The sequence below is a fragment of the Drosophila elegans genome, unplaced genomic scaffold, assembly GCF_018152505.1.
Source record: "Drosophila elegans isolate 14027-0461.03 unplaced genomic scaffold, ASM1815250v1 contig_208, whole genome shotgun sequence".
NCBI lineage: Eukaryota > Metazoa > Arthropoda > Insecta > Diptera > Drosophilidae > Drosophila > Drosophila elegans.
Window position 1 is genome coordinate 19,199,521 of NW_024545578.1, and position 25,889 is coordinate 19,225,409.

Below are 25,889 nucleotides of genomic sequence, written 5' to 3' on the forward strand. Positions count from 1 at the left end.
TCTAAAAAAATACAGGTTTTACAGCCAGGATATCCTCCACAATTTAAAAAACTTTTAGAAAAGCTTTTTTCATTTATTTTAGTGTAACAAGGCATAAACACGCAAAGTCTCATACAAAATGGTTGAAGGGAGCAAGTGAAGCCTTTTCCAGTCAGTAAGTCAGTCGGTTGGTCGTTCCTCTTTAGGGGTAAAAGTTAAAGGGGAAACCCTCTTCAAGTATGCATTATGTCATTAGCATGTTGGCAAATATAAAGGGCCAAACTTTGTTGAATTCTGGGCCTTTTTTCACCGCCTGACGGCTGTCTCCTGTCTTTCGTTCGAGTTGCGATGACGAAATGTAATGTAGCATAAAACTGTTTACGAATTAACGAAATTCCAAACAATTATGCACAAACAAATTCATATTTGCTCGCAAAGTTTCGGCCTGGACCTGGCCCAACAATCTGGCTTTTTGTCATGTGGCAGGGCAATTTAACTTTGTGCACTTTGGCATAGTTTGTGAGGCAATATTCTGATTATTTTGATTACTGTGCGGGCGCAAAAAGATCTACCACTCAACGAGCCAATAAACACTCTATTAGGAAATCATATACACCGCAAAAAATAGATTCAAAAGTTTTTGGAATAATTTAAAACTTTTTAAATCCAAGTAACACACAATTTTTTAAACTTTGCAAGCTCAAAAAATATTTCTATATGAAGTAGAAACAAACATAATCTTATTTTATTATTCTTTTTTTTTTAATTAACTTATCAATAAGTTTTTTATCAGAAAATATGAGGTTTCTTATTATAAATATATAACGTAATATTTTAAACCATCTTGCTTTGAACCTGTAACCATTCCAAAATGAAAAATATTAGATCAAATGAGATTTTGAATTAAAAAACATTATATCGATCATCAAAATTTATTTCTGTGCAGTCCGCAGTTCCGTTCCCATAGAAGAGATATAAGATTTCATGTTCATGGTTAAGGCCAATCGCATCTATTATCACCAGAGCTTTTCAGATGCAAATAATCCCACAGAAAACGCGACAATAACAAAACCATGCCTTGAGCTGAACAATACCAAAAAAACAAATAGATCTCTCCTTATACGAATGTCTATAAGATTTTAAAAGTTAATGCGATCGCAGAGCAGAGATAGTGAATTAATTTGCTGGAGAAGTTGAATGCCCTTAGAGCTACTGATGGCTATGGCGGTGTCTGGACCTGGACCTGGCTAATAAATATACTAAAATGATTTAGAACTCGACCAGAGAGCTGGCATTAAGCCGAGGAGGAGTCATTAAGCTACCAGTGGTCGCACAAATTTTAAATGTAAATTATATCAGACAAACTAGTTCTGCGATGAACCCAATCCACCGGAAATATGCGAGAGGCGGCTCATTTGTACATCATCTGCCGAACTCCCAATCGAAAACAAACTGCAGGCGGAAGTGCCCAAAGCTATAGCCAAGTGTTATAATTACACAAAAAAGCGAACCGAACAGAGCGAACCGAGCCGAAAGCAAAGTCAAGCGATCAAATATAAATATCAAGATGATGAGTTTGGTCGTTGAGTGACCTGGCTTCTGGCGGCGATCACAATGATGATCTCTTGATGAATTAATGAACTCAATAAATGCGTATTTATTGACTGTATGGTAACTGTAATGAACATAACCAAACCAAACCAAACCGAACACCAACTTATTGCTTCCGGCTATTTTGGGCCCGTGACCTTGTCTGTTGTTTTTGGCCAACAACCAAAATTCGAAAGTTCAGTGCTCCAAAAGTATGGCCCATCTGGATAAGACACGAGCACATCTTGAACTTTCAAATCGAATCGCAACAGAACACTCATCATCATGACATTAGGAAGCCGCCAGCATACGAGTTCGTCTATAAAAACCAGAAAATAAACAAGCAACGGCTTCAGAATCGATTCACGAACCACCATATGCGGATGCAAAATCCACAAATAAGCCAGCAAGAACAAATTGTTAGTGCGACAGAAAAGTGATCAAATAATAGAAAAAACAAGTTTTCGTATTTAATTAAACAATTCCAGAGGCAATCAATTAAAGAATAGAAAAAGTTCAAATTAAAGGGAATCGAACCGGTGAATAAATTATGCAAAAATAGCAAAAAGTTCTTATGCGACATATTCATACATATATAGACGCGACGCGTGCCCCTATCTTATCTCGTGACGCGTTTGCCGCTTTTTTTTTATTTCGGAACTTAAAAACTGGTCGCAAAGCCCGACCTTGACACTCACTTTTCTAAACAATCAACTCGGATCCGAGACCATTTTTCGATCTCTGCTTTTTGGCCAGCATCTCGTCTTCTTTCTCAGCCGCTTTTCAAGCCGCCCATCAGTCTTCCGCCGGACCGGAGATGAAACGCACGGATCGCGTCCGCTGAGCTGTGTTTTATTATATTTCCCCGAAACCAAAACCAAAACCAAACATATACCCAAGACCAACCAGCTAATTGCTGCAACTAAAAGCTATTGAAAACTCTTGCCTAATCGCCACAAGTGCAGCGTGCAAACAATAAAACAAACAGCCAAACAAAAGTGCATAAAAAATATACAAAAAACGTGTGCTTGTCCATGCAACTGCATATATTAATACATAATTAGCCGAAGATCGTGGAAGCATCTCAGTGTTCGGAGTGCTTGTATATATATGGCAAAAATGTGGCAGGGAATCGTGTGGAGCTTGACTTTCTGCCTCGTCGGATTGGCGGGTTTCGGCCTCGGCAACAACTTGGCCGGCTACGAAGGGTAATCATCAGCGGTTAATTATAATTTACAACGTTACCGAAAAGTAGCAAAAAAGTAATACGTAATACCCATCAATCAGGCGGGTCTTCTTTAGGGCAAGTAATTAATTGAATTTTTTATGCGGTCAGTGGTTAAGTGTTTCTAGCTGATAAACGGGTTTTCGCATCTCTGTCAGTTTGCTTTAGCGAGGACGACGACGCCTGTCGTTCTGAATCAATCCATAGGCTCCAATAAATACAGTTGCGTACATGATAAAGCCGTCCACCATATTGAAGTCCGCCTGTTTGGATCTGTAGGACAAGTACGGTATGGCCATGATGGAGGCCAGCCAAAAATAGCTATAGTATTGGCAGAACCAATTAAAAGTCTCCCGAAAAATTCGCAGCATTGTGCTGGTGGTAAAGTTTTTAAAAAAATATGTGTTGTAAAATAGAAATTCGAAGTATTATGCCCAGATTACTTTCTTCATACTAAATACTAAATTCCTATTAAATATTGTTTATATTGAAATTCAATGCTTTTTAAGAGTGTTAAAAACATCCTAATTTCATTTAATTATTATCATAAATAACAAAAAAATTGGCTTAATTTATAAATTTGGTTCAAATCTACACTCTTTTTGTTTAAAATCTAAGGATAAACTTATTTAAGTGTTTCAAATTCAAACTTTAAAAAAATATTACAGTAAACTATAACCCATTTCAAATACCTATTTTTTAACAATTTATTTTATAAAATATATACATGACTTTAATCTTTTTCTATTGAAATACTAAAAAAATACATTAAATGAATTTATACAATATATAAATACATAAAAGGTCAAAATATCAGTCTAGAAATTTGTTCTAATGTAAACATTGTGACATTCAGATTTAAAATACATTTAATATTAAAAACTGATATTCAACTATTTTTGCTATGAACAAATTATTGCATTGTATCTAAGTCTGATAAAATAATTAGTAGCACATTGTTTTTTTAATCTTTAAGTAAACTAAACAAATTTTGTTTTTACTTTAACATTTGCTCTATTCCGTTTACTGATTCCATGGTCATTGGCCGTGATTAGAAGTCGTCATAATAAGCGATGCTAAACGTTTTGTCGTTTGGTCAATGGCCAACAGTTGTACATTCAACAATTCCGTTGATAATTTGCACAATTTGTAGTTGCCAAGCGATCGCAGTGCGAAATGTTTGCCAAACATGCCACTCCCCCTCCTGGCTGCCTGTTCCATGTGGCGTATGAGTGATGGATGAGGGCTTTGTGGCTGTTGGGGGGCAGAAATTCAGACTCACTGTCTGGAATTCCGTGTCTAAATTACAAGCTTCCTTCCGATCAACGCAAGCCAGCGATTTCATCACCATTTTCAAGTTCAAAAATATAAAGCTAAACATGCAGAGTGTTATCAGATTTCACAAGGTCAAATTTCAACGGACAATAGGCTCTGATTTGGTTAAAAATGCTTTGGGAAATTTTCGAAAACAAATTAATAGATGTAAAAGATGAAAAATGCGCCCGCTGGCTATTTTATTTTGGCCAACAGCTGGATACCATTTTAAATGATCATTGAACGCCGTTGTCCGTCTCACGTGATTAGCATTTGCCTGCCCTATAATACCATATCATATGCCCCCTGCCACCCACAATCCCATAATGCAGACAAGATGAACATGCAGGGACTTAAGACTGGTGTTGCTTCATTATTTCTTGTATTTTGTGTGTGTTTTCCGTTGTGGAATTTCAAGAGATGATAAATTGGCCACCGATTCGTGCGAGGTGGCAAAGAGCCAACAAACAGCGGCAGGCAGTCGCTTTGCATAAATTTATGAATCAACAACTCATTTTGACGCCAGGCGAGGGCGAGCCATAAATTAATTTGTTGTCCAATTAGTTTGAGACATGTGGAGCAATCATCGGGATTTCCCGCTGCTAGATTATTATTATCAGGTTAGGTATCAGTTAATTATGATCCGCTAATAAGCATATCACACTCATACACATACGAAAAATGGGCTTGCCAAAAACTAGCAAAAAGTGCCTTAATGTCTTGCCATTAGATTAATTAAATGCCTGTCAACTGGATGCAAATATTTATTTGTTTGGACATCACGTATCTCTACAATGAATTAATTAACACATATCTTTCAAAACAAAAGATTCCCCAACCTTGACATAGTCACTACGAATTATGGCTATAAATTGCCTATCAGATACACTTTATCTTTTTGAATAAGTGATAAAAAATGTAATGCCGCACAATAAATAAGTTAGTTATGCTTTAGTTGAATAATACTTAGCTAAATATTATAGTATTCTAAATTTCAAGGATATTTAAACACGTTAGTCGTAGAGAAATAGTTTTTTAAATATTAAACAGTATATACGGATTAAATTTACAAAGACAAAATGGTAATGCAGTTAATACCAAATTACACCAGGAACATAGAAGTAAACTTAAAAAAAATATTGTTAGAAACATCTAATTTTTCAAATTAAAATATTAAGGTGCTAATTAAAACATAATAGTAGTTTCTACACCAAGCTAAAAATGTTGAAGCATTTCCAACTATTTTAATGGGTCTTATTTACCCATTAAAATAATAAATATCCTTACACAATTTTACTTAAAAGTTTAACAGATTACTGAAATCTTTTATGATCCTAGCTACACCAAATACACGGTACAACATGGTGGCGAGGATGCGTTCCGGTACATGGTGGATCTGCAGACGAACGACGCGGAGCTGGACTTCTGGCTCCTGACCAGGAACTCCTCCGTGCTGACAGTGAGCCCCAAGCGGAAGAGCCAGTTCGAGGCGCGTCTGTCCAGTTTGGGAGTGAACTACGAGATGCAGCCACTGATGGAGTTGATGGCCGCCCTGCAGGCAAACAGTTCCTTTGCCGAGGACGATTTCGATGGGGAGTACGAGGAGTGCCAGCTGGAGGATTGCGAGCAGGCGGAACGTCCACGTCGGAGAGCTCGTCGCCAAGCGCGCGGATTCTTCTCGCACTATCCGCGATACCACGAAGTGCTCAGCTTCATGAGCGGATTGGCCGCCAGATATCCGCAGTACTGTCGCTACGAGTCCCTGGGTCGCTCCAATGAGGGTCGTCATATAGCCGCCCTCTCGATTTCTCTGAACAGTAGGGTACGACCTCGTCGAGTGGCCTATATCCAGGCAGCCACCCACGGCAGAGAGTGGATCACCACGCAGACCGTCCTCTATTTGGCCTACGAACTGCTCAGTAATCTGCGAGCCTTTACAAGGGTCCTGCAGGATGTGGAGATTTTCCTGGTGCCACTCGTCAATCCCGATGGTTATGAATACACCCACTCCACGGTAAGTGATAATGGAATATATTCTGTATTGAGTGTATACATTTTAAAGACTTAAAAAGAGTTGTATACTCTAAATTATTTTTTAAAATTATTGCCGAAAGCAACTGTAATTCATATTTTTAATTGCATTTTAACATTAAACAATATTTTATCATTCCTAAGCTCCAAATTAAAAAAAAAAATCTCTAAACTTTTATTTAATATAGAATTATTTCAGATAATTTGGCAACATTTAATTTTTAAAATATTATGCACACATTTTTTGGACTTTATTACAGTTTATTCAAGGGCAACAGAACATTAAAATGTGATTTTTTTTTGTAAAAAACAAAAGCAAGATAAATATTATCTGAAAAATAAATTAATAACTTTAAGAAAGATTCAAAGCCTATATGATGTTTTTGTATATTTGCTACAGACTTGTCCATTTATCTTTAAATACGTAAATGTTTTAAGTATTCATACGAAAATGAGGGGAAACACATTAATTATTTCAAAGGGAAGTGACATTTTAAAAGTGTTTTAAATGTGTTTATGATTATTTTTAGAATTCCTTGACACTTGTGTACAAGAATAATACAGTACAGATTGGTGAGAGCTTTAAGAATAGTGAACTGCTGTTATTACATTAACTTTTAGTATGAAATAGAATTACAAATATTTTAATTAAATCATTTGCAGGATCGTTTCTGGCGCAAGAACCGTCATCGTTATGCGGGTCATTCCTGCTCCGGCGTGGACATCAACCGGAACTTTGGCAACCACTGGAACTATCAGGGTGCCAGTCAGAACGTAAGCCACTTGTTGACCCCGACATTGACCTTTGCCATTGACCCACGCGTAACCCCCCGAATCCTTTCCATCCAAAACGACAGCTCTGCTCGGAGGTTTACTCGGGAACAGCTCCCAATTCGGAGCCGGAGACCTCGGCCGTGGTGCGATATCTGGAATTCAATCGGAACCGTGTGAAACTCAGCCTGGATGTTCACTCATTTGGCAAATTCATTTTTTATCCCTACGGCTATGCGAAGTGAGTGTGAGCGGGCAGCAAATCTCCCTGATTTCCATGTCCATGTCCATTTCCATGTTTCACGTCCGAAAATCCCCGGCGGCTGTGGCTGAAGGCCCGGCCAGCGGGTGGCCCGGAAAGAAATTCAATTTACTTTTCAATTATTTGCTAAAAGCAATTAAACCCGAATATTTCTGCCATTGCAGTCATTTAATTCTTTTTCATTTGCACTGCTCGAAAAACTGAGGTTGAAATCGAGTAATATCTGAAGATTAATTCTTTAGTATTAGAGATTTGGAAATAATATTCATAATTGTACCATTCTAACTTTTCTTTTTATTGGGGAAAAATAATTCATTAAATTTAGGAGTACATTCATATTGACAAATTTTTAAATATATTCTACATTTTTTAAAGTTTCTGTAGCTTGAATAAAATGAATGAATATATAAAGTAAAACGGTTATAAACTACTTTTTAAGCTTTTTAAGCTACTTTTTAAACAGACATGCTATTTTTTCGTTTTAAAAAAATGTTTTATTTAATAATAATTTCTCTTTGTGTAGAAACACCGTGCCACCCACCGTGGGAACGCTGCGTTCAGTGGCTCTGAGGGCCGCCAACCAGATCGGCAGGTACCGTGGCACCCGCTACACCACGGGCACCTCCGCCTCCATTTTGTATGAAGCCTCTGGCAGTTTGGACGACTTCGCCTACGGCAACCTGGGAATCCCACTGTCCTACACGCTCGAGCTGCCCGGTGACGAGTTCCACGTGCCCGCCCACGACATCATCCACGTCTGCAAGGAGACATTCGCCGGCTTCATCGAGTTCATCCGGCACGTGAGCCTCTACTAGAGATTGCCGTATTTCCTAAGCTGTTTAAGCAATTGAATTTATTGTTTGTTAAAATTAAAATAATTAGTGACCTCGTTGTTAAGCATTAAAGAGATGAATATTGAACAAATAATTGGATTTAACATTTTTTGTATTAACTAAAAGGAAAAAGTTAAAAGCCTATTTTCCGTTTTTTTTATAAGTTTCGTCTAAAGTGATTTTTTAAGTTTTTAATTTTTTGATGGAATGTTTTCAAAGCTTTTAATTCTTAGTTTAAATGGTAAATGGTCAATAGACTTAATTAAGTTTATAATCATTACCAAAAGTTCAACTTAAAAATGTTTTTAAAAGTATTTTGGACAGCGTTGTTTATGTAGTCTCTGTTTTACTGTATTTCGCAAGTTGTATTTAAATCCAACAAAATAAACACAAAAAGTGGTTTCAGCTTAAAATATACAAAAGAAATACATTTTATATTACTTTTGGTAAGTTTAGTTCTAATTTTAAAAACCATAATTATTATTTTTGTTACTATTTCTTATGATCTATTGATATATTATAAAATTTATGTTGTTATATTAACTGGAACTAGTTTCTTTTACAGATGTTTCGGCCCCTGAAAAACAGAAGGGGGACAACTGAGTGTGGTCTATGTCATAAACTAGAGCATATAAACGGGGCGTCTTATTGGTACCGTAGCCGTAGGCGGCAGCGTCTCCAATAAAGTCATAAAAATGGGTAAGGCGATCAGCTCTCACACCCGTTTTTTACTCAGTCAATATCGGACTTTCGGGAAATAATGGCTGCGTCGCTCTTGGGATTACTAACTCTACTGCTGGTGCAGCCCTTGGTCTTGTTTGCTTGGCAGGATTACAAGGACTACAGGGTGTACGAGCTGAGGCCTCAAGGAATTGCAGACCGGAAACTGATACGAAAGTTGTCTAAGGAAAAGCCACTTTGGGATTTTCTGGGAACGACTCGGAATTCGAATGATAGTTCCCTGAGGGTGATTATACCGCCTGAAGAAGTTGATAGTTCGGTTGAAACTTTTAGAAGCTATCACTTGGAACATCGAGTGCTGATTGAGGATCTGGCACCCTTGGTGCAGGCCCAGCGAGCGGAGAACATAAAGAGAAAAGAGTTCATCCAAATGCCACACATCGAAGTCCTGGGAGCATTTTATACCCACTCAGAAATCAACGAATACCTGGATAGTTTACCAGAACGGTTTCCCAAACGAGTTCAGGTGAAGCAATTTGGATGGAGTTACGAGCGAAGACCCCTTAAAGTTTTGACCATTTCCAACGGAGACGGGAAGCGGGACAAGCCAGTGATCCTAATCGATGGCACTGTCCATGCCAGGGAATGGATATCGCCGTCCATGGCCCTCTACATCATCCAACAGTTGTTGGATAACTATTCGGAAAACCAGGAGCTCTTACAAGATTACGACTGGGTGATAATGCCAGTGGTAAATGCCGATGGATATGAATACACTCATACCGATTCGCGTTATTGGCGGAAGACCCGTCGCCCCACAAGTAATCCGGAATGCGTTGGCACCGATATCAACCGTAATTTCGGCTACGAGTGGGGCCACGACGAGGGCTCCTCTTCAGATCCCTGCGAGGGTATTTACCGAGGAGAACGACCCTTTGACCAGCCCGAGTCGCAGGTCCTGCGAGATGTTCTGCTCAATTACCGGGGGCGACTTAACTTTTATCTTTCACTGCACTCCTACGGCAACTACTTCCTTCTGCCTTGGGGTTATACCAGGTAAGTCTACAATCTATTTGCTTAAAGATCATTGGAAATATATGTACATATAAGTGGAATAAGTTTTTGATATTAGTATGCCAAAATGGATATTAAGTTATGCGGAAATGCTAAGATTTTTAAGTTTTATTTAGAATAAAGTAAAGAGGCATTGCACTTTTGTAGAATTCACAAAAGATAGCACAGTTCACTTCTTGGAATTTTCATTTTTTTATAATTAAAAGATTCAGATGGCATTGATTTGTCTTCGAATTTACCTTCCTTATTTATTTGGCTTTTTAAGAGATTTTTAGTTGATCTTTACCATTAAAGGGTTAGACTGTGACCAATGTTTTTGTTTTGGTTGCGCCTAAACAGTTCAATAAATTTGATTATCTCTTGTAACCGATAACGATATAATTTATGGAACGTAAATGTCCATTGACTTTATCTTCACAAAAACAAACCTGCAAACTGAAATCGACTTGTCACTTTGCTAACGTAAGAAAGCCCTTACTTGACATTTTTATTCCTTGGCCTTGATATATTAGATACAAACTGCGGAAAGTTTCGATGAGTAGTTCTTAAAGATAAAGTCTTTTCAAAACATAAATGAAAAACTTAATGAAAAAGTTAAGATACAAATAAAATGTTGTAAATCCAATGCAATACTGGACTTAGCTAAGGCCACAAATTTTAGAAAAACATGACTTAATATACATAAAATTTCTAATTTGTTAAATTAGCATTGTCTAATCAATAACTACTTATTTTATTTATCCAGAGAATTTCCGGAACGCTACCAGGACATGATGTCTGTGGCGGATGCCGGCGGCATGGCGATCGTCCACTCCACGAACGGCATATATAGCTGGGGGAGCACCTACCATGTCCTATATCCGACGTCGGGCGATACGACAGACTTTGCTCTGGGAGTGGTCAATGCCACGGTGGCCATGACCATGGAGCTGCCGGCGGCAGGATTCCAGGGATTCGATCCCTGGGTTTCCCACATCGAGCGATTGGTCACGGAAAGTTGGGTGGGAGTGCGGGCCATGGCCGCGGAGGTGATAAGGTCCTATCCGGCGTAATCGGGCTGTAAATAAAGAGACATTAGCGACGAATTGCGCCAGCTCTGATTTGCGGGTTACTCGTGCGGGAGTTTTGAAGTGGTTTATTATTTATTGATCCATTTGCCGATTAGATATGTGGCCGGCTGGCTTTGGCCACCTATTTAAGTGGCTCCCCGCAGCCACGCGGTTGCTTAGTCTGTCCTAAGATGAAGTTCTCCCTGGGTTTGCTAGTGCTATTCTTCGGCGCCACTCTAGTGGCCGCCGATCACGATTATGAGGGGTAAGTACTGGGTTAGGAGAAAAGAGGTGCTCGTAGAGTAGATTTTAGTAGTTCCACGTCCACTCTAACGCCCACAAATCGTAAAAGTGTGTACTGTCACTCGGAGACATGTTAGAACGTTTTTTTGGATTTCGGAACTTTAAGAAAAAGTTATAAGGAAAACTAAAACTTCTACTCATAATACATAGAAAGAAAAACTAAACTTTAATAAAGCAAAATATTCCTTTAATTCGGGAAAGAAATTGCTTAAGGTATTTAAAATTATAAGCAATTATCACAGTTATGAAACAAAATAGTTAATTCTTTAAATTGTTTCCTTTAAGGGTGTACCTTATTTATTCTTTTACATATGAAAAATGCAAAGATTGCTTTACTTTATTAAATCTCCGCATGTTACGATATAAAAACTTAACGGAAGTTTATTATTTTTGATTTGATGATGACTTTTGAACTACAGAAAAGGAAGAAAAGAAGAAAATTTAAGTTTTCTAATAAATTAATATATTTACTATAAATATGTTCCTTAATATTTACCTCATAAATCTGATTTTAGTTATCGCATCTACGAGGTGACTCCTTCGAATTCTGACCAGGCTAAACAGCTGCACCAGCTCAGCCTGCAGGGATTTGATTTCATCAGCGAGAGTCGCCTGATCGGACATCATTCGCGTGTGATCGTAAGTCCTGACCAGTTGGAGCAGTTCCAGCAGTTGGTTGAGGGGGAGCAGATTAACTACACCCTAGTGAATTCCAACCTGGGAGCTTCCATTGCCGAGGAGTTTGCCCAGCGGCAGATGCAGCGTCTTTTGGCGCCCATCACGGGAAAGGGTCGCCTGAGCACGGAGCGCTATTACAGTCACGAGGAGATCATCAACTATATCGATGACCTGGCCAACCGTTTTCCCAAACGGGTGTACGTTAAGACCGTGGGTTGGTCCTATGAGCAGCGAGTCCTGAAGACCATCACCATCACGAATGGCGATGGAAAGGCCGGCAAGAAGTTGATCTTTATGGATGGCGGTTTCCATGCCAGGGAATGGATTTCTCCGGCGGCGGTTCTCTATGTCATCGATCAGCTTGTGGAGCATTTCGAGGATAATGCCCATCTGCTGGAGGACTACGACTGGGTGATCCTTCCCCTGGTGAATGCCGATGGGTATGAGCACTCCCAGACCGGAACCACGGCTCGCATGTGGCGCAAGACCCGCCAGCCGTATAAGTATGCCGGACGGACGTGCTACGGAGCGGATCCCAACCGGAACTTTGATTTCCACTGGAACGAGGAGGGTGCCTCCTCGAATCCCTGCGTGGACACCTATGCCGGCCCAACAGCCTTCTCCGAACCGGAGACCATCGTCGTCCGGGATCTGATGCACTCGCTGGCGGACAGGGGCGTTATGTACCTCACCATCCACTCCTACGGAAACTATCTGCTGTATCCTTGGGGATGGACTTCGTAAGTCAACCAGTTTAACTCCATAATGTTTGTGTTCTTTAGTGCAAGGTATTTGAATTAGATTCGGATTACTCATTGTTTTTTAGGGCAATATTTGAAGTATTATTATTTTGTTATGTATTTTAAAAGTTAACATTCTTCTTTAATTTGAACACCAATTTTTTTTATTGTATAGAGTATTTAGGATTCCACAATACATATTCAATTTTTTTATTTTTACTTAAGATGAATCAGAAATTCTAATTCAAGTTCTAATTAGACTTAAACTTTTTTTTATAACTTAATTTTACATTACAAACCACTTACAAATCAAACATTTTCCCATAACGTTTTTGTATGTACTATTTAAATATGCTTCTACCTATACTTATACTTCTTTAGCGATCTGCCCGATAACTGGGAAGATCTGGATGCAGTAGCTCGCTCTGGAGCCGAGGCCATCAAGAGCGCCACTGGCACCGAGTACACCTACGGATCCTCCACCAACGTACTATACATTGCAGCTGGAGCCAGTGATGATTATGGCTACTACGCCGGCTTCAATGTCTCCATCACCATGGAGTTGTCAGGAGCTGGCTCGATCGGATTCAATCCTCCAGTCACCCGCATCGATGAGTTCGTCACCGAAACCTGGATCGGCATCCGTGCAATGGCCGAGAAGCTAATCGAGATGTATTAAAATCATATCATATGCTTTCAATAAAATTTCATTAATATTAATTTATTTTTTTTATTTTTTATAAAAGTCAATTTTTATAGTGATAAGGTCCAATTTACGCTCAATATATATTTAATTTATCTTTTTGATCTCTAACTTTTTGATGGTTAAACAAATAAGCAATCAATCAAAATCGAATTAAATTCACTTAGTTTTTGGAGAATTTTTAGGAAAACGTAATTGGGAACCAAGCTATTAGATTGCATGTTATTTTTATTGTGCCGACAATCTGATCGATTTCTCTTGATTTTACAACCATCCATATAGTTCGATTTCTTGATAACGATTCGAGATTGTCGGCCGGGGAACTATCAACGAAAGTTGATGGCTTTTAAATTTGTATTGCTCATTTAGGTTGCGACTTGGAAAGATGACAGTTTGGTGGCTTTTGCTGGCACTCAGCTACCTGAGCTTGTCTGCTGGACTACAGAAATCCAACAAATACGATGGGTATTATTTACAAGAAAACTACATAAAATAAATTATATTTTATAATTAACTTCTATTCTTAGTTACAAAGTATACGAGGTCTCCAGTAAAGCTCGTTCTGCAGCCTTAGAACTTACCATTTCCGAATTGGTTAAGAATGAGTCATACTATGAGGTGTTCTCCGGCTTTAAAGGTGGTAATTCCGCCAAGGTGATGGTCCATCCCGACGAGCAGGTAAACTTTGTAAAGTTGATGGCTGAAAACAATGCGGCCTATGACGTGCTCAACCGAAATGTGGGCCTAACTTTGAGCCGCCAATTCGAAATGAATCAGATGTTGCGTCAGTGGTTTCCCTACAATGGAAGATTGGGTACGGAAAGGTACTACACTCATGATGAAATCAACCAGTATATCGAGGATTTGGCCAGGGACAATCCACATCGGGTTTTCGTGAAAACCGTGGGCAAAAGCTACGAGGGTCGGTGGTTGAAAACCGTGACTATAACCAATGGAGATGCACGGCGTAATAAAAATGTGATCCTCGTGGATGGCGGTTTCCATGCTCGCGAGTGGATCTCGCCGGCTGCGGCGGTTCATCTAATCAATGAGCTGGTGGAGAATTTCGAAAGCAATGCGGATCTCCTGCTGGACTTCGATTGGGTTATTCTTCCGGTGGTCAACGCCGATGGCTATGAGTTCACCCAGACTTTGCCCGACAATCGTTTGTGGCGGAAGACCCGAAAACCCAGCAGCTCCGAGTGCATCGGTACTGATCCCAATCGGAACTTTGACTTCCACTGGAATGAGGCGGGCGCCTCGGAGGATCCGTGTGATAACACTTACGCTGGACCGAAACCTTTCTCCGAACCGGAGGCTCTGGTGGTGAGGGATCTCATCCATAGCTACGCGGGTCGAGGACAAATGTATCTTACACTGCACTCCTATGGCTCTCTAATCCTATATCCCTGGGGCTGGACCGAGTGAGTTCCAATTGTGTTCCCCATTTAGTTATCCCTAATGATATATATATTTTAGCGCTGTTCCCGATACCGTCGACGATCTGGATGAGGTAGCTGCAGAGGGCAAAAAAGCTATTCTGGAGGCCACAGGCACTGAGTACAGGTTTGGACCCTCTACGACTACCATAAATTACGCGGCTGCTGGGGCAAGTGATGATTATGCCTTTAATGCGGGATTCCCGATTTCATTCACCATGGAACTGCCATTCGGTGGCGAAGATGGATTCGATCCCCCGGCATCGGATATCGATCGTTTGGTCAAGGAGACCTGGGTGGGCATTGCGGCCATGGCACGGAGAGTTATTCAAAAGTATCCCCTGGCCTAAAAGTGCATTAAATTACAAGAAAGCGACTTAGTAATCATCTGAAGCTTATAAAGTGTCTGACAATTGCGACAAAATTACACGATTTTAAACACTTTTTGAATGCAATATAAATTTTTGGTTTTTGTCGATTAGATAACGTCTAATGGTGTTAAAAAGATAAAAGAGCAATTCATATGATTAAAGACACTGAGTAAAAAAATGTAACCTTATTTTATACATGAGCAATTACTTGACTTTTTAGTATTTTTTAGAAAATTTGTTCAACAGAGTTGTTCTTTAATAAACATTTTTATGTGAACTGAGATTATCCCACTTAACTCCTTTAAATTTGTTTAAAATTTGTTTGAAAAAAGTATTTCAAATGTAAAATTTAATTTGGTTTCCAGCACCAGCGTAATTCACTCAATTAGTTTTATGTTTAATAATCAGTTTTCAACTCCCTGGACGCCTATTTTTGGGCTTTTGAATTTCTAATCACAAGAGTTGCTCACAATGACGTCAATGATGGCGCAATCAGCGGCTTGTACCAGACTTTATGAGAGCGGGCATTGGATCTCAAGTGTGTTTCCCAAGTGGGTTTCCCAAATTCATTCATCACAACAAATTCTCTCTGCATAGCCGAGATTGTATTCCCAAAGGAATCTAAGTGATGACTCAGTTCCTTCGTTTTAGATTTTAAAAACTTGGAGCAAAATCTTTTTATATTTGTGAACTGAGCTTATGGAGGGTCAGTCGACTTTTGCTCTCCGCATAGGAAGTTCCAAGCCCCAAAATGTGGCAGCCACATAAATTTTTCGGTTCTCTAATTGTTCTTATGATCGTGAGCACGTCAAGGGCAGAAATTTCAAACTGCTCTTACTTTGATACGGTGGATGGAGCGGATCCCCAACTTAAGGATGTTTTAGGGTCCAAAGGGCTATCTGCTATGGCGAAGGGAAATTACAACTTTAAGCTGCGGGCGGATGGAAAAAAAGTGTTTGTAGAAGAGCATTCAAGAGTCTGTGTTTGTCACTTGATGGCTTGCGTTCGGTTCTGCTGTCCCAGCGGGAAAATGTTGGCCCACGGCAAGTGCAGCGATGTCCTCGAAAAGGAACTTCTCCTCACCCGTCTACACTTGAGTAAAACCCTCAAAAACCAGTCGGTGGTGGAGCTGCCCGATGTCTCACAACTGATTGTATTAAGGGACCAGTCCTGCGAGGAGAGGGACAGATTGGGGCCGTTTCCGTATACAGTGTTAAAGGTTTTTATTGCACTTCTTATCTGCTTCACATTACAATCCAATACTATCTTCCTAGAACGGAACCGCCCTATCCAAAGACTACAACTGGACTTTACACAAAGCGGATAACCTTACCTATATGTCTGCAGTTTTGACGAAGTTGCGAGCGGGGGTGCGTGAGGGTAAGAAAATACAAATTTAAAAACTTTCACCAGCTTTTACCTCTCATTATTTCTGTCTATCCAGTCGCCGTAACTTCACTGATTTGCTATATCCTCACGATCTTAGCATATCTATACGTGAAAAAACTTCGAAATCTGACTGGCAAGTGCTTTATCTGCTGCCTATTTTGCATGTTTATGAAATGCTTCATTTGGATGCTGGATGCTTGGAATTTGTTAGACAACATTCGTTCACCAGCTTGTAAGTTGTTAAATTGAAACTAAAAACTAAACTTAAAACTAAGTCGGGCAAATTCGTTTTTAACATCTTTCAGGTTACATTGCAAACTTCTTCTGGTTGGCTTCATTTCTTTGGTTTTATGTCTTAAACCATAAGTTGTGGAAGGATTTTGGGTGTGACAAAAGTAAGATTTACCGGGAAATTCCTTTCGTTTCCTACAACGTTTTTGTGTGGAACACTGCGGCTGTCCTGACCGGAGTTATCATTGTAATAAATGCTTTATGGAAGAAAGAGACATGGTATCTTAACCAATATTTTGTAACGATCAAAGGCCAGGATTGGTTTACTCTAATATATTTCTATGGACCGATGCTGATCCTGACCATCTTCAATATATCCCTTTATATCCTCACAACAATTACTATCCTTAAGAAAGAGAGGGAAGTGAAGAAAGGTTTGCCTTTCTTCCTGGAGAAGTGCTTGAGGTAAGGCTTTATAACTTTTCTATTAGTTCGCTTACCATCATAATTTTATTTTTCCGATTAAAGTTTTGTAATGTGGCTGCGGCTGACTACGCTCTTGGGAGTGACTTGGAGCCTGGACTTAATTCTCTGTCTAATGCAAGCCTACGATTTTTGGCCTAATGTCCTTTGGTTATCCGACTACTATCATGCGGCCATTGGGATACCTATTTTCGTGCTGTTCGTCCTTAAGGGCAGAACGCTTAAAGGGCTCATTAACAGGTGGGTCAATAAAAATTAACTTGTGTTCTTCAGCTAATCTTATGATTTTCTTACCAGAAATCGAGATGAGAGAACGGAACCAGTTGTCGAATTTCACAAAGTCGAAACATCCTGTTAGCCAAACTTAAATCTCAAAGAATTTTGAAGAATTATCATTAATTAAGCTGAAAACCTATTTAAGGAAAGTTACCTTTGTCTCCATTTAAATAAGACACCGAAATTTGAAAAACATAGGTTAAGTTAAATAAATGCAGTCAGACAATTTTACAACTTCAACGGAATTTCTTTTATATTTAAAATTATATTAAAAATAAAGCAGTGCCATATGTCTGAGGTTATATTCACTCACTCTGCTTTCATGGTTTAGTAAAAGAAATTTAAGCATCAGGGGAATACAAAATAGTTTTATTTGATTTGCCCCAGTAACTATTAGAATAAAAATATTTAAATATTTTAAAATCACCTTTCAACTGTTTAATACTCTTCTAACATAAGCTAACCATCCAGAGCGATTAACAACATAAAGCACGTGAATGAAGTCGCCATTCAAAGCCATATCATCGGAATTGTTTTTGAAAAATTGTGTCGATCGAATGACCTACAGCAGTACCTCCCATTTGAACGAAGTGGTTTTCTACAAATAAACCGCAATATAAAAGCTATTCAATAAAAAAAAAATATGGAAAACTATCAACCCGTTTTTTTTAATTCCACTTTTTTATAGTAAACCAAAGATAGTTGATTTGTCTGATAATCTAGGGTACCACTTGAAATCCACCGCACTTGATGAAGTCAATTAGCAAGCCGCGATAAGTCCGAAGAATCCCGAGTGGAGTGCCCCTTCTAATTAACCCAGTGTGTCAATGCCACAAGGCAAGTGATATGGCCTCCCGATGGGACGCGCGCCTATCTTACCAAGCGTGAAAATGCCAAGAACGAGAGTTGAATTCCCAATTAGTAATAAGACGTTGCGATTAGGGTAATATCAATGGCGTTTATTGCACTCGCCTAGTACTTTTCGGTAACCTTCTGGGCCATGGCCTTGATGCCCACCCAGGTTTCGTCCACAAAGGACTTGATCTGGCTGGTGCTGGGATTGAACCCAGTACCGCCAGCAGGCAGTTCCATGGTGATGGACACCGGGAACTTGGCCACTCCGAAGGCATAGTCATCGCTACCGCCGGCAGCCGCATACAAAACATTGGTGGAACTGCCCACGGAGTACTTGGTTCCGGTGGCACTCTTGATGGCAGCCGCTCCAGCCTGGGCCACCTCATCAATGTCGCGCCAGGTGCTGGGAAGAGCCCTGCGAAAATATTGAAAGGATTAGAGAAGAGTCCGGGAGTATTCGGTTTACGATTTAGTCCTATTTAAAAGCTTTGACATTTGTCCGTGCAATATTTTAAAAAATTTAATTATCGTAATCGTTTAAAAAAATTAAATGGTTATATTTCGGATAGTTCCCGGAATTAACAAATTCATTTATTTAAACGTGTTTCACTCAAATTCTCCTCCAAAAATAAATATGTTTAAAGGAATCGGAAGAGAAATGTTTACACCCAAAAATAAAAAAGAAAAAATATTTTAAAACAAAAAAATAAACTATGAACCGTATAAAAGTATAAGTATTAATATACTATATACTTTTAAGTTTCATTTCTGTACACAGAGAAAAAATAGCTATGAAATTCAACGTATTCAGTGCAAAAAAGGGTAAAAATACTTTCAAGTACTAAATTTAATTAAATTAAACTTAATTTAATTTTTATAAAGAGTTCTGGAATATTTAAAAAAGCAAGTGCAAAGATTGGCTCTTAGATACTTAATAAATACTTGAAGATGTTTACAGTTGGTCAAGCACACCTGACATACCTCCTAGGCTGGTTATTCAGACAAAGTAAAACTATTATTGGTTATTAAACGGTGTTACTTACGCGGTATATCCCCAAGGATACAGCAGGTAATTGCCGTAAGAGTGCAGGGTCAGATAGAACTTGCCGCGTCCGCTCAGGCCGAGCAGGAGATCGCGGAGCAGCTGCGTCTCCGGCTCGGAGAAGGCCGTCTCGCCCTTGAAGGTGTCGGAGCAGGAGTTGCTGGAGGCGCCCACCTCTCCCCAGTGGAAGTCGAAGTTGCGGTTGGCATCGGTGCCGTAGCAGGCACTGGTGATGGGCTTCCGGGTCTTGCGCCACATACGAGTGCTCGTGTGGGAGTACTCATAGCCATCGGGATTGACCACCGGCAGGATGACCCAGTCGAAGTTCTTCAGCAGGTTCGCGTTGGCAGCATAGTTCTCCACCAGCTGGTGGATCACATACAAGGCACCGGCATGAGCGATCCATTCACGGGCATGGATGCCGGCGTCGAGGAAGATCACATTCTTGCCAGTCTTGCCATCGCCGTTGGTGATGGTGATGGTCTTGATGTCCCGCTTCTCGTATGACTTGCCGGCAACCTGCACGGACACTCGGCTGGGATAGGCGGCGGCCAGTTCATCTAAATAGGCATTGATCTCCGCGTGGCGGTGGAAGGCGGTGAAGCTAATGCTGCGTCCGGCGGACCGCAGATTCATCAGCCTCTGGTTCTGGTTTTCCTCGCGCTCCTGACGCAGCGACACTCCCAAGTTCTCGCTGACCACCGAGAAGTCCACGTTATACTTCGCCAGCAGGTGCTCGAATCCCTCCTGATCGCCGGGCTTCACCATCACGCGACTCGGCGCGTCCAGGGAGCGGGGCAGATCGAAGAAGTCGTACTCCTCGTTGCCCGACAAACGCAGCAACAGCTGCTTCTCAAAGGCATTTCGCGTATTGATGTCGTAGATCTTATAGCTATGGAAATTAAAATGTTTTATCATTTAAAATGGGTGTAAATAAAATAAAAGATTTTTTATTTAATTTATTTGTTTGTTTAAAATGGATAAACATGTTAAATTTTTGTTAAGTTATTTTAAATTATCAAATAAATTACCGAAAAAAGTAAAATACAACAGTGATTGTTAGCCATTTTCAATGGTGTTTAAAGTTATTTTTGCACCTTTATTAGAATAAATAAAAACATTAAGAAGCATTGATTCAAATTTTTCTTTTGAAAATTATAAAATTATAATTATAATTGTACTAGTATACTAGTAATATTTCTACAAGTTAATTACGGGCTTATGACTTTTTGAAAGTAACCCACAAATTTGTAAGGGCTCATATCTTTTATATGACTGGTTTCTATCAGTTAATTTAATTTAAGTTGTCTATCACTTTTTCACTTTCTAAAGGAATTCGTGTTTTAATTTCATTTGAAAGTTAACAAAAATGTCCAAAATTTCGTGCATTGTGCAAACTGTGATTGCTATCACTCACCCGTCGTAGTGGTCGGCTGCCAATGCCACGCCGCTCAGCAGCAGCACCAGTGCGAATAGTTTTAGCATTTTTCAGTCCGCACCGTTCCGTTTGGGCCCAAAACTTCTAATGACGCCCACACCGTTGGGTTCTGGCTTATATAGCCAGCCAAGCCAAGTCGAATCAGCGATCGTTTGCGGACCAACACCCACTTCGTCCTCTTATCGGAGGAGAACGCGATCGGAATGGAGTAGCTATCAGCACTATCAGTTGGCCAGAAGATGGGTGATGTATGATTTCGTTTGTTGTTGTGTCTCCGCCGGGCGACGGGGCAATTGTGGAGAAAATCGCTCCAAATTTACGGTCTTTGACACAAGGGTGACAGGCAGGTTCGTAGTAAAAGTGTTTTCACCCGACTATGTCATGACTTTGGTCTTTTTCGACGTTGGGGATTGGTAAAAAATCTGCATGAGTGACTGAAAATCAGTACAAATCAAAAAGCTTTAAATGGAATTAAATTTGACAAATTAGATATTTAAAATGTTCAATTATTTATTCTCACCCATTGTAGGTATTTTAAAACATTTTCACACACTTCAATTAATTATAAAAAAATATTTTAATAAGTCACTGAAGCTCATCAAAAAGCCAAGAAATTTTATTGAACATACACTTTATTATATTATCAAATAATTATAAATTAATAATTCATTTTAAAATGGAAAATAAGTGAACGCATATTAATCGACAAATTAATATAAATCTCATCTATTTTAAAAATGATTAAATTCTTAAGAATTATTAATTATAAAAAATGTAAATTACTGAAAAAGACTTGTAAATCTATTAGTTACCATAAGAGCTTTACAAATGAAAAAAACAAATTAACTTTAACTGGCTAATGCTATTTATATTTTTTAATTATTTGTTTTACGTATTTTCTTTCCAATTTCACTTACCTTTTTACGTTTCAAATTGGAATATGTTTTTTTTAAAAACATGTTATCAAACAGAACAACTTGACTATTTGCAGCCAGTCTTAAATCAAATTCATATTTGTCGTCGTCACAGATATCTGTTATTTTTGGTCGGCTTTGGAGCGACTCGTAAATTTGTTCTTCTGACTTTACGCAATCAACATTTGATTTATATGGTTCTTTTAGCCTTAGACTTCGTCAATTCTTGGAGTGCGCCAGTCGCAGTCTCTATCTCTCTCCCCATTTTTTTTGGTATTTGAATTGGTTTTTTGCAAAACGTAGCTTTATCAGTTCGGTCTGTGCACTGCACCAAGAAAAAAGTTTGCAGTTCAACACAATGAAAAATTATACACGGCCAGCAAAAAATAGAAAACTAACCAACAATCTGAACGGTAAAAATGGAGAAAAAATCAAAAACAGACAAACTAAAAACTCGGCTGCCGCGCACACAAAATATATTTGAAAATTTATTGCATTTCATGAGTTTTTCCATATTTGTCTGCATTTGTAGGCAGAGTTTTGGTCACAAAACTTTTTGGCTGCTGCAAAAACAACAACGGGGAAGTCGCTTACTTAAAACTGACAATGAGCGCATGGAAATGACAAAAAACACTGCGGAAACTGTTGGCTCGTAATTTTGAATGGCCCATTGGAAGCGACAGGACCTCTTCTTCCTCCACGTTCAAATTTTCCCTCCTAACGCAAGTTCTGGAAAAGTTGGCATATTCTCTCGGTATGATGGGTATCTTTGATTTATATTTCAATCTGTTGCATTATCTTAAAAACTTTGAAATCAAGCATGAATAATGTAGGGCATTTGCAGAAAAACTTTGCAAAAAAATAAGACCTTGTTGTTTTCATTTCGATTACCTTAATTGCATCCAAAACTCAGAAGAACTCAATTAATTGGACATAGAATAGTTAAAGCAAGCAAATTGATTACCCTCTTTTAAAGCTTAAATGTCATTTATGGTAATTCAAGCTAACAAAATAAGGGATATAATTACTCATTTAGCAAACACACAACTCAAGGCTATAATCATAATTTATGATTATTACATTTTATAGCTAAAAATCCCATTCTTTATCATTTAAACAATATATTTTCAATAAAAATTCTTAATATAATACATAAAATATATTCTTTGACAAGAATGTGCGTGTGAAGAATTTAAAGAAAAAGTGCATTAAGTATTCGCTCTGTTGGCTAAAGCTGCTGCCCATATTGTATTTTTTTGTGGACTGTATGTGATTGCCCGTAAAAATTTGTTGAATGAGTGAGTGTGTGATTGCTCGGCTGTATTTGTTTTCCTTTGTGTTTAATTTTTGGGTTTTCAAAAACTTTAGCTAAAGTCTTCCAGCTGGCTTTATTTGGCTTGACAAAGCGGCATTGTTTATCCCGCAGCCCATTTAAAGGGAAATTATGCCAAATTATTCACTATTTGCTGCAGGGATGGATGACATACAGAGTTTTAAAGCGATTAATTGAAATTGATGGCCAAGATCGAGAGGCAAATCGCTTGTAAGTAGTTTTTGAAATTCATTAGTCTGTCATTTGCATTAAAAACTTTTGCGCTGCGGATCTTTAATTTTCATTTTGCATAAATTACGATGACTAAGTCTGCCATGAACTTGCAGCTTTTATTGCTCTATTATATGGCGAGCATTTTCGAGGGTGTTGAGTGTCAAAAACTTGGCCGCAAAGGGTGAGCCAAAAGGAGTCAAAGGCTTGGGGTGGATTTTAATTAAAATTCATCTTCACATTTAATCAAATCATGGCAACCCCTCGGCTGGTTGCCTTCGCCTTCGCCTCCGCCTGCCACTGACATCGACACTGGCTTCTAATTAAGTGCGAAAAATCGTTAAATGTAAAATCAAATCGTGCAAAAAGTAATTGGAGGAAGAACTTGGAGGGTAGAAGTTTAGCCAGAGTAAATTGTTGGCATTGTTTTGCGTTTGGATTAAGGCCACATCAAGGGGTTGGGGTTAAATGGGTGGCAGGTGTCAAATATTTACAATCCATTATGTAGTCGTTGCCAGCCAGCCACAGCCACCGTTGTGTTGGCCAATTTTCTTAATTGCCAGCCGGAAATCCACGCTGAATACGATTTCCACTTAAATTTAGAACTCAAACTGGCCCCGAAGCAGTGCTTTGTTCGAGTGTATTCGGCGGCTTAATCGCTCGTATAAAAGACCGATTCGACTTTCAATTGTCAGTTACTTGTCCGTTTGATCTGTCTCAAGATGAAACGACTTTTGGTTGCGCTCTGCCTGATCTTTTTGCTACCATTTTTGCTGGCCGCAAATACACCAAACAATTTTCCTGCTGTAAATAAAGGGAAAGTGCCAAAACCGATCCCCCAAAACGGTGAAAGAGTGGGCTCACGCACCCTGGAAAGTCTAAAGGGACTGGGATAAAAAATTGCAAATAAAATACATAAAAATATATATACTGGAAAATATGGAATTTGCAAAACATGTACAACTTTAACTCAGGGAAATAATAAAATTAAGTTACAAGTAGTATTTATGAAATAATACTTTCTTTTATTTCTCTAAATGTTTGAAATCAAGGTATTTTAAACAGTTATGTCTTTTTAATTAAATCTTCTAAGCTAAAAAACAAATGGAAGCAAAACAAGACTTTTTTTAAAAGATTTCGTTCAAAATGTACGGCTGTATCCTTCTTCAAAGACTTTGTTTTGCATATGACATAGATTGCAGCTCCTGACACTTCACACACTTCTATGCATATTCCAAGTTGTTTATAGAGCTCATGCATATTTATAATGCCAGCTGCACCCTGTCCTACGACAACCGGAAAGAAGTTGCTGCATAAATAACCCCTTTCAAACTGAACAAATCGGATCCGATCGTATTGCATCGTTCATTGACAGTCGGATAAATATTAATTGCCTCATGTTTTGTTACTGCTTTTTGGTATCCGGTTTACGGCGAATTGACTTTATCAACTTCCCGCAGAACCAAAATCTCCGTCTCGTTGGCAAAACTCAATTAGCTCTCTTAAGCTTACTCGAAGGGGCCAACATTATTTGCCAAATGTTGTTTTAATTAAGTCAACGCATTTAGGTAGACCGAACGAAAGCAGATGCCGTAAAACCATTACAAAACAGGTACGAATTATTTAAAGCCTTGCGACTAAGGGATGCCCTCTACTTAAATTATTTTAATTTTTTAACTTAATTATGATTGTAAGTTTATGAAAGGCCTTATTTTATTTGTTTTCTTGTTTGAATCCAAAAATATATGAGACAATATATATGTCCAAGAAAATAAACCTAATATCTAATAGTCATTTAAAAATTATTCAATTAATCATCTAAAGCTGTCCAACAAAGTTCTTAAGCCAGATCGAGAATATGTCCGTGTCCGGAAGTACTGCAAGTTCTGGTTAAAAAACTGCGAAAAAGTACAACGAGAAAATAACAGAAAAGAGGATAAATGAAAACAACACGTGAATGAAAAAATCGACAAGAAAAACCAGAACGAGAGCAACCAAATGCCAAACAAACGGCACACGTTGTTCTGCTTTTCCCCTCGCTCCCTTTGTCACACACGCGCCTGCAACAAAGCCAAGTAAGTCGTATTAAATTTAATTGGATTTGAGTGTTTACCAGCGTCCCAAGCCGACGGCAAAGCCACAGGCAGCAGCTAAAGCTGCTGGCAAAAATGCGTTCCACTTTTGGGTTTTTGTATTCCAGCACAGGCAATAATATTTATGCATTTATTTGGATACATTTTGTGTTGTGTATTTTTTTAAACATTTATTTTCAATTTAAAATAAACTGTGATATGATTATATTAAGTATTTATTTATTTTAATATATAAAAGGATTTAGTTATGTTTAGTAAATCAATTCATTAATAAACAAATGAAATTTTTTTAGGCCTGTCCTATCTCCTTTATTGTTTTGTCTTATTTACTTATACATTTTTTTAATAACTCCGCTTATTTCATTTCAAATTTAGAAATGTATTAAAAAAACTATTGCTTAAAATAACATATTATAAAATAATTTATAAAAACGCATAAATCACAAATTGATCTTAACAAAAGAGAAGAAGCTGAATTTTTTTTCTCTGTGTACAAGTGCGTGAGTGTGAGTTGCATTGTCGCTGGTTTTGTGTGCGTGTATTGTTGAGTGGCTGCAAAAATTTCATACATTTCGCAGGTAC

The 25,889-nt window shown here is 38.6% G+C and overlaps 6 protein-coding genes across 6 annotated transcripts; 5 read left to right on the forward strand and 1 right to left on the reverse strand.

Annotated features, from left to right (window-relative positions):
* Positions 1–1,921: 1,921 nt before the first annotated feature.
* On the forward strand, positions 1,922–8,099 carry LOC108142808 (carboxypeptidase B). The gene is made up of 5 exons (XM_017266869.2): positions 1,922–2,777; positions 5,447–6,122; positions 6,803–6,913; positions 6,997–7,151; positions 7,696–8,099. The coding sequence occupies exons 1-5, from the start codon at positions 2,680–2,682 to the stop codon at positions 7,985–7,987; spliced, it is 1,332 nt and encodes a 443-aa protein (XP_017122358.1). The 5' UTR covers positions 1,922–2,679; the 3' UTR covers positions 7,988–8,099.
* A 655-nt stretch (positions 8,100–8,754) lies between these two features.
* Positions 8,755–10,845, forward strand: LOC108142251 (carboxypeptidase B). The gene is made up of 2 exons (XM_017265970.1): positions 8,755–9,742; positions 10,506–10,845. Exons 1-2 carry the CDS (start codon positions 8,766–8,768, stop codon positions 10,810–10,812), a joined length of 1,284 nt encoding a protein of 427 aa, XP_017121459.1. The 5' UTR covers positions 8,755–8,765; the 3' UTR covers positions 10,813–10,845.
* Positions 10,846–10,967: 122 nt separating this feature from the next.
* LOC108142847 (carboxypeptidase B) lies at positions 10,968–13,250 on the forward strand. The gene is made up of 3 exons (XM_017266916.1): positions 10,968–11,074; positions 11,628–12,530; positions 12,912–13,250. Exons 1-3 carry the CDS (start codon positions 11,001–11,003, stop codon positions 13,207–13,209), a joined length of 1,275 nt encoding a protein of 424 aa, XP_017122405.1. The 5' UTR covers positions 10,968–11,000; the 3' UTR covers positions 13,210–13,250.
* Positions 13,251–13,603: 353 nt separating this feature from the next.
* Positions 13,604–15,324, forward strand: LOC108142851 (carboxypeptidase B). The gene is made up of 3 exons (XM_017266919.2): positions 13,604–13,698; positions 13,761–14,657; positions 14,713–15,324. Exons 1-3 carry the CDS (start codon positions 13,619–13,621, stop codon positions 15,020–15,022), a joined length of 1,287 nt encoding a protein of 428 aa, XP_017122408.1. The 5' UTR covers positions 13,604–13,618; the 3' UTR covers positions 15,023–15,324.
* A 430-nt stretch (positions 15,325–15,754) lies between these two features.
* LOC108142281 (probable G-protein coupled receptor Mth-like 6) lies at positions 15,755–17,662 on the forward strand. The gene is made up of 6 exons (XM_017266010.2): positions 15,755–16,262; positions 16,318–16,423; positions 16,488–16,664; positions 16,738–17,128; positions 17,192–17,386; positions 17,444–17,662. Exons 1-6 carry the CDS (start codon positions 15,795–15,797, stop codon positions 17,502–17,504), a joined length of 1,398 nt encoding a protein of 465 aa, XP_017121499.1. The 5' UTR covers positions 15,755–15,794; the 3' UTR covers positions 17,505–17,662.
* A 698-nt stretch (positions 17,663–18,360) lies between these two features.
* Positions 18,361–20,867, reverse strand: LOC108142800 (carboxypeptidase B). The gene is made up of 3 exons (XM_017266855.1): positions 20,737–20,867; positions 19,321–20,211; positions 18,361–18,692 (listed from the first exon to the last, which is right to left on the reverse strand). Exons 1-3 carry the CDS (start codon positions 20,802–20,804, stop codon positions 18,395–18,397), a joined length of 1,257 nt encoding a protein of 418 aa, XP_017122344.1. The 5' UTR covers positions 20,805–20,867; the 3' UTR covers positions 18,361–18,394.
* Between the last annotated feature and the right edge of the window lie 5,022 nt (positions 20,868–25,889).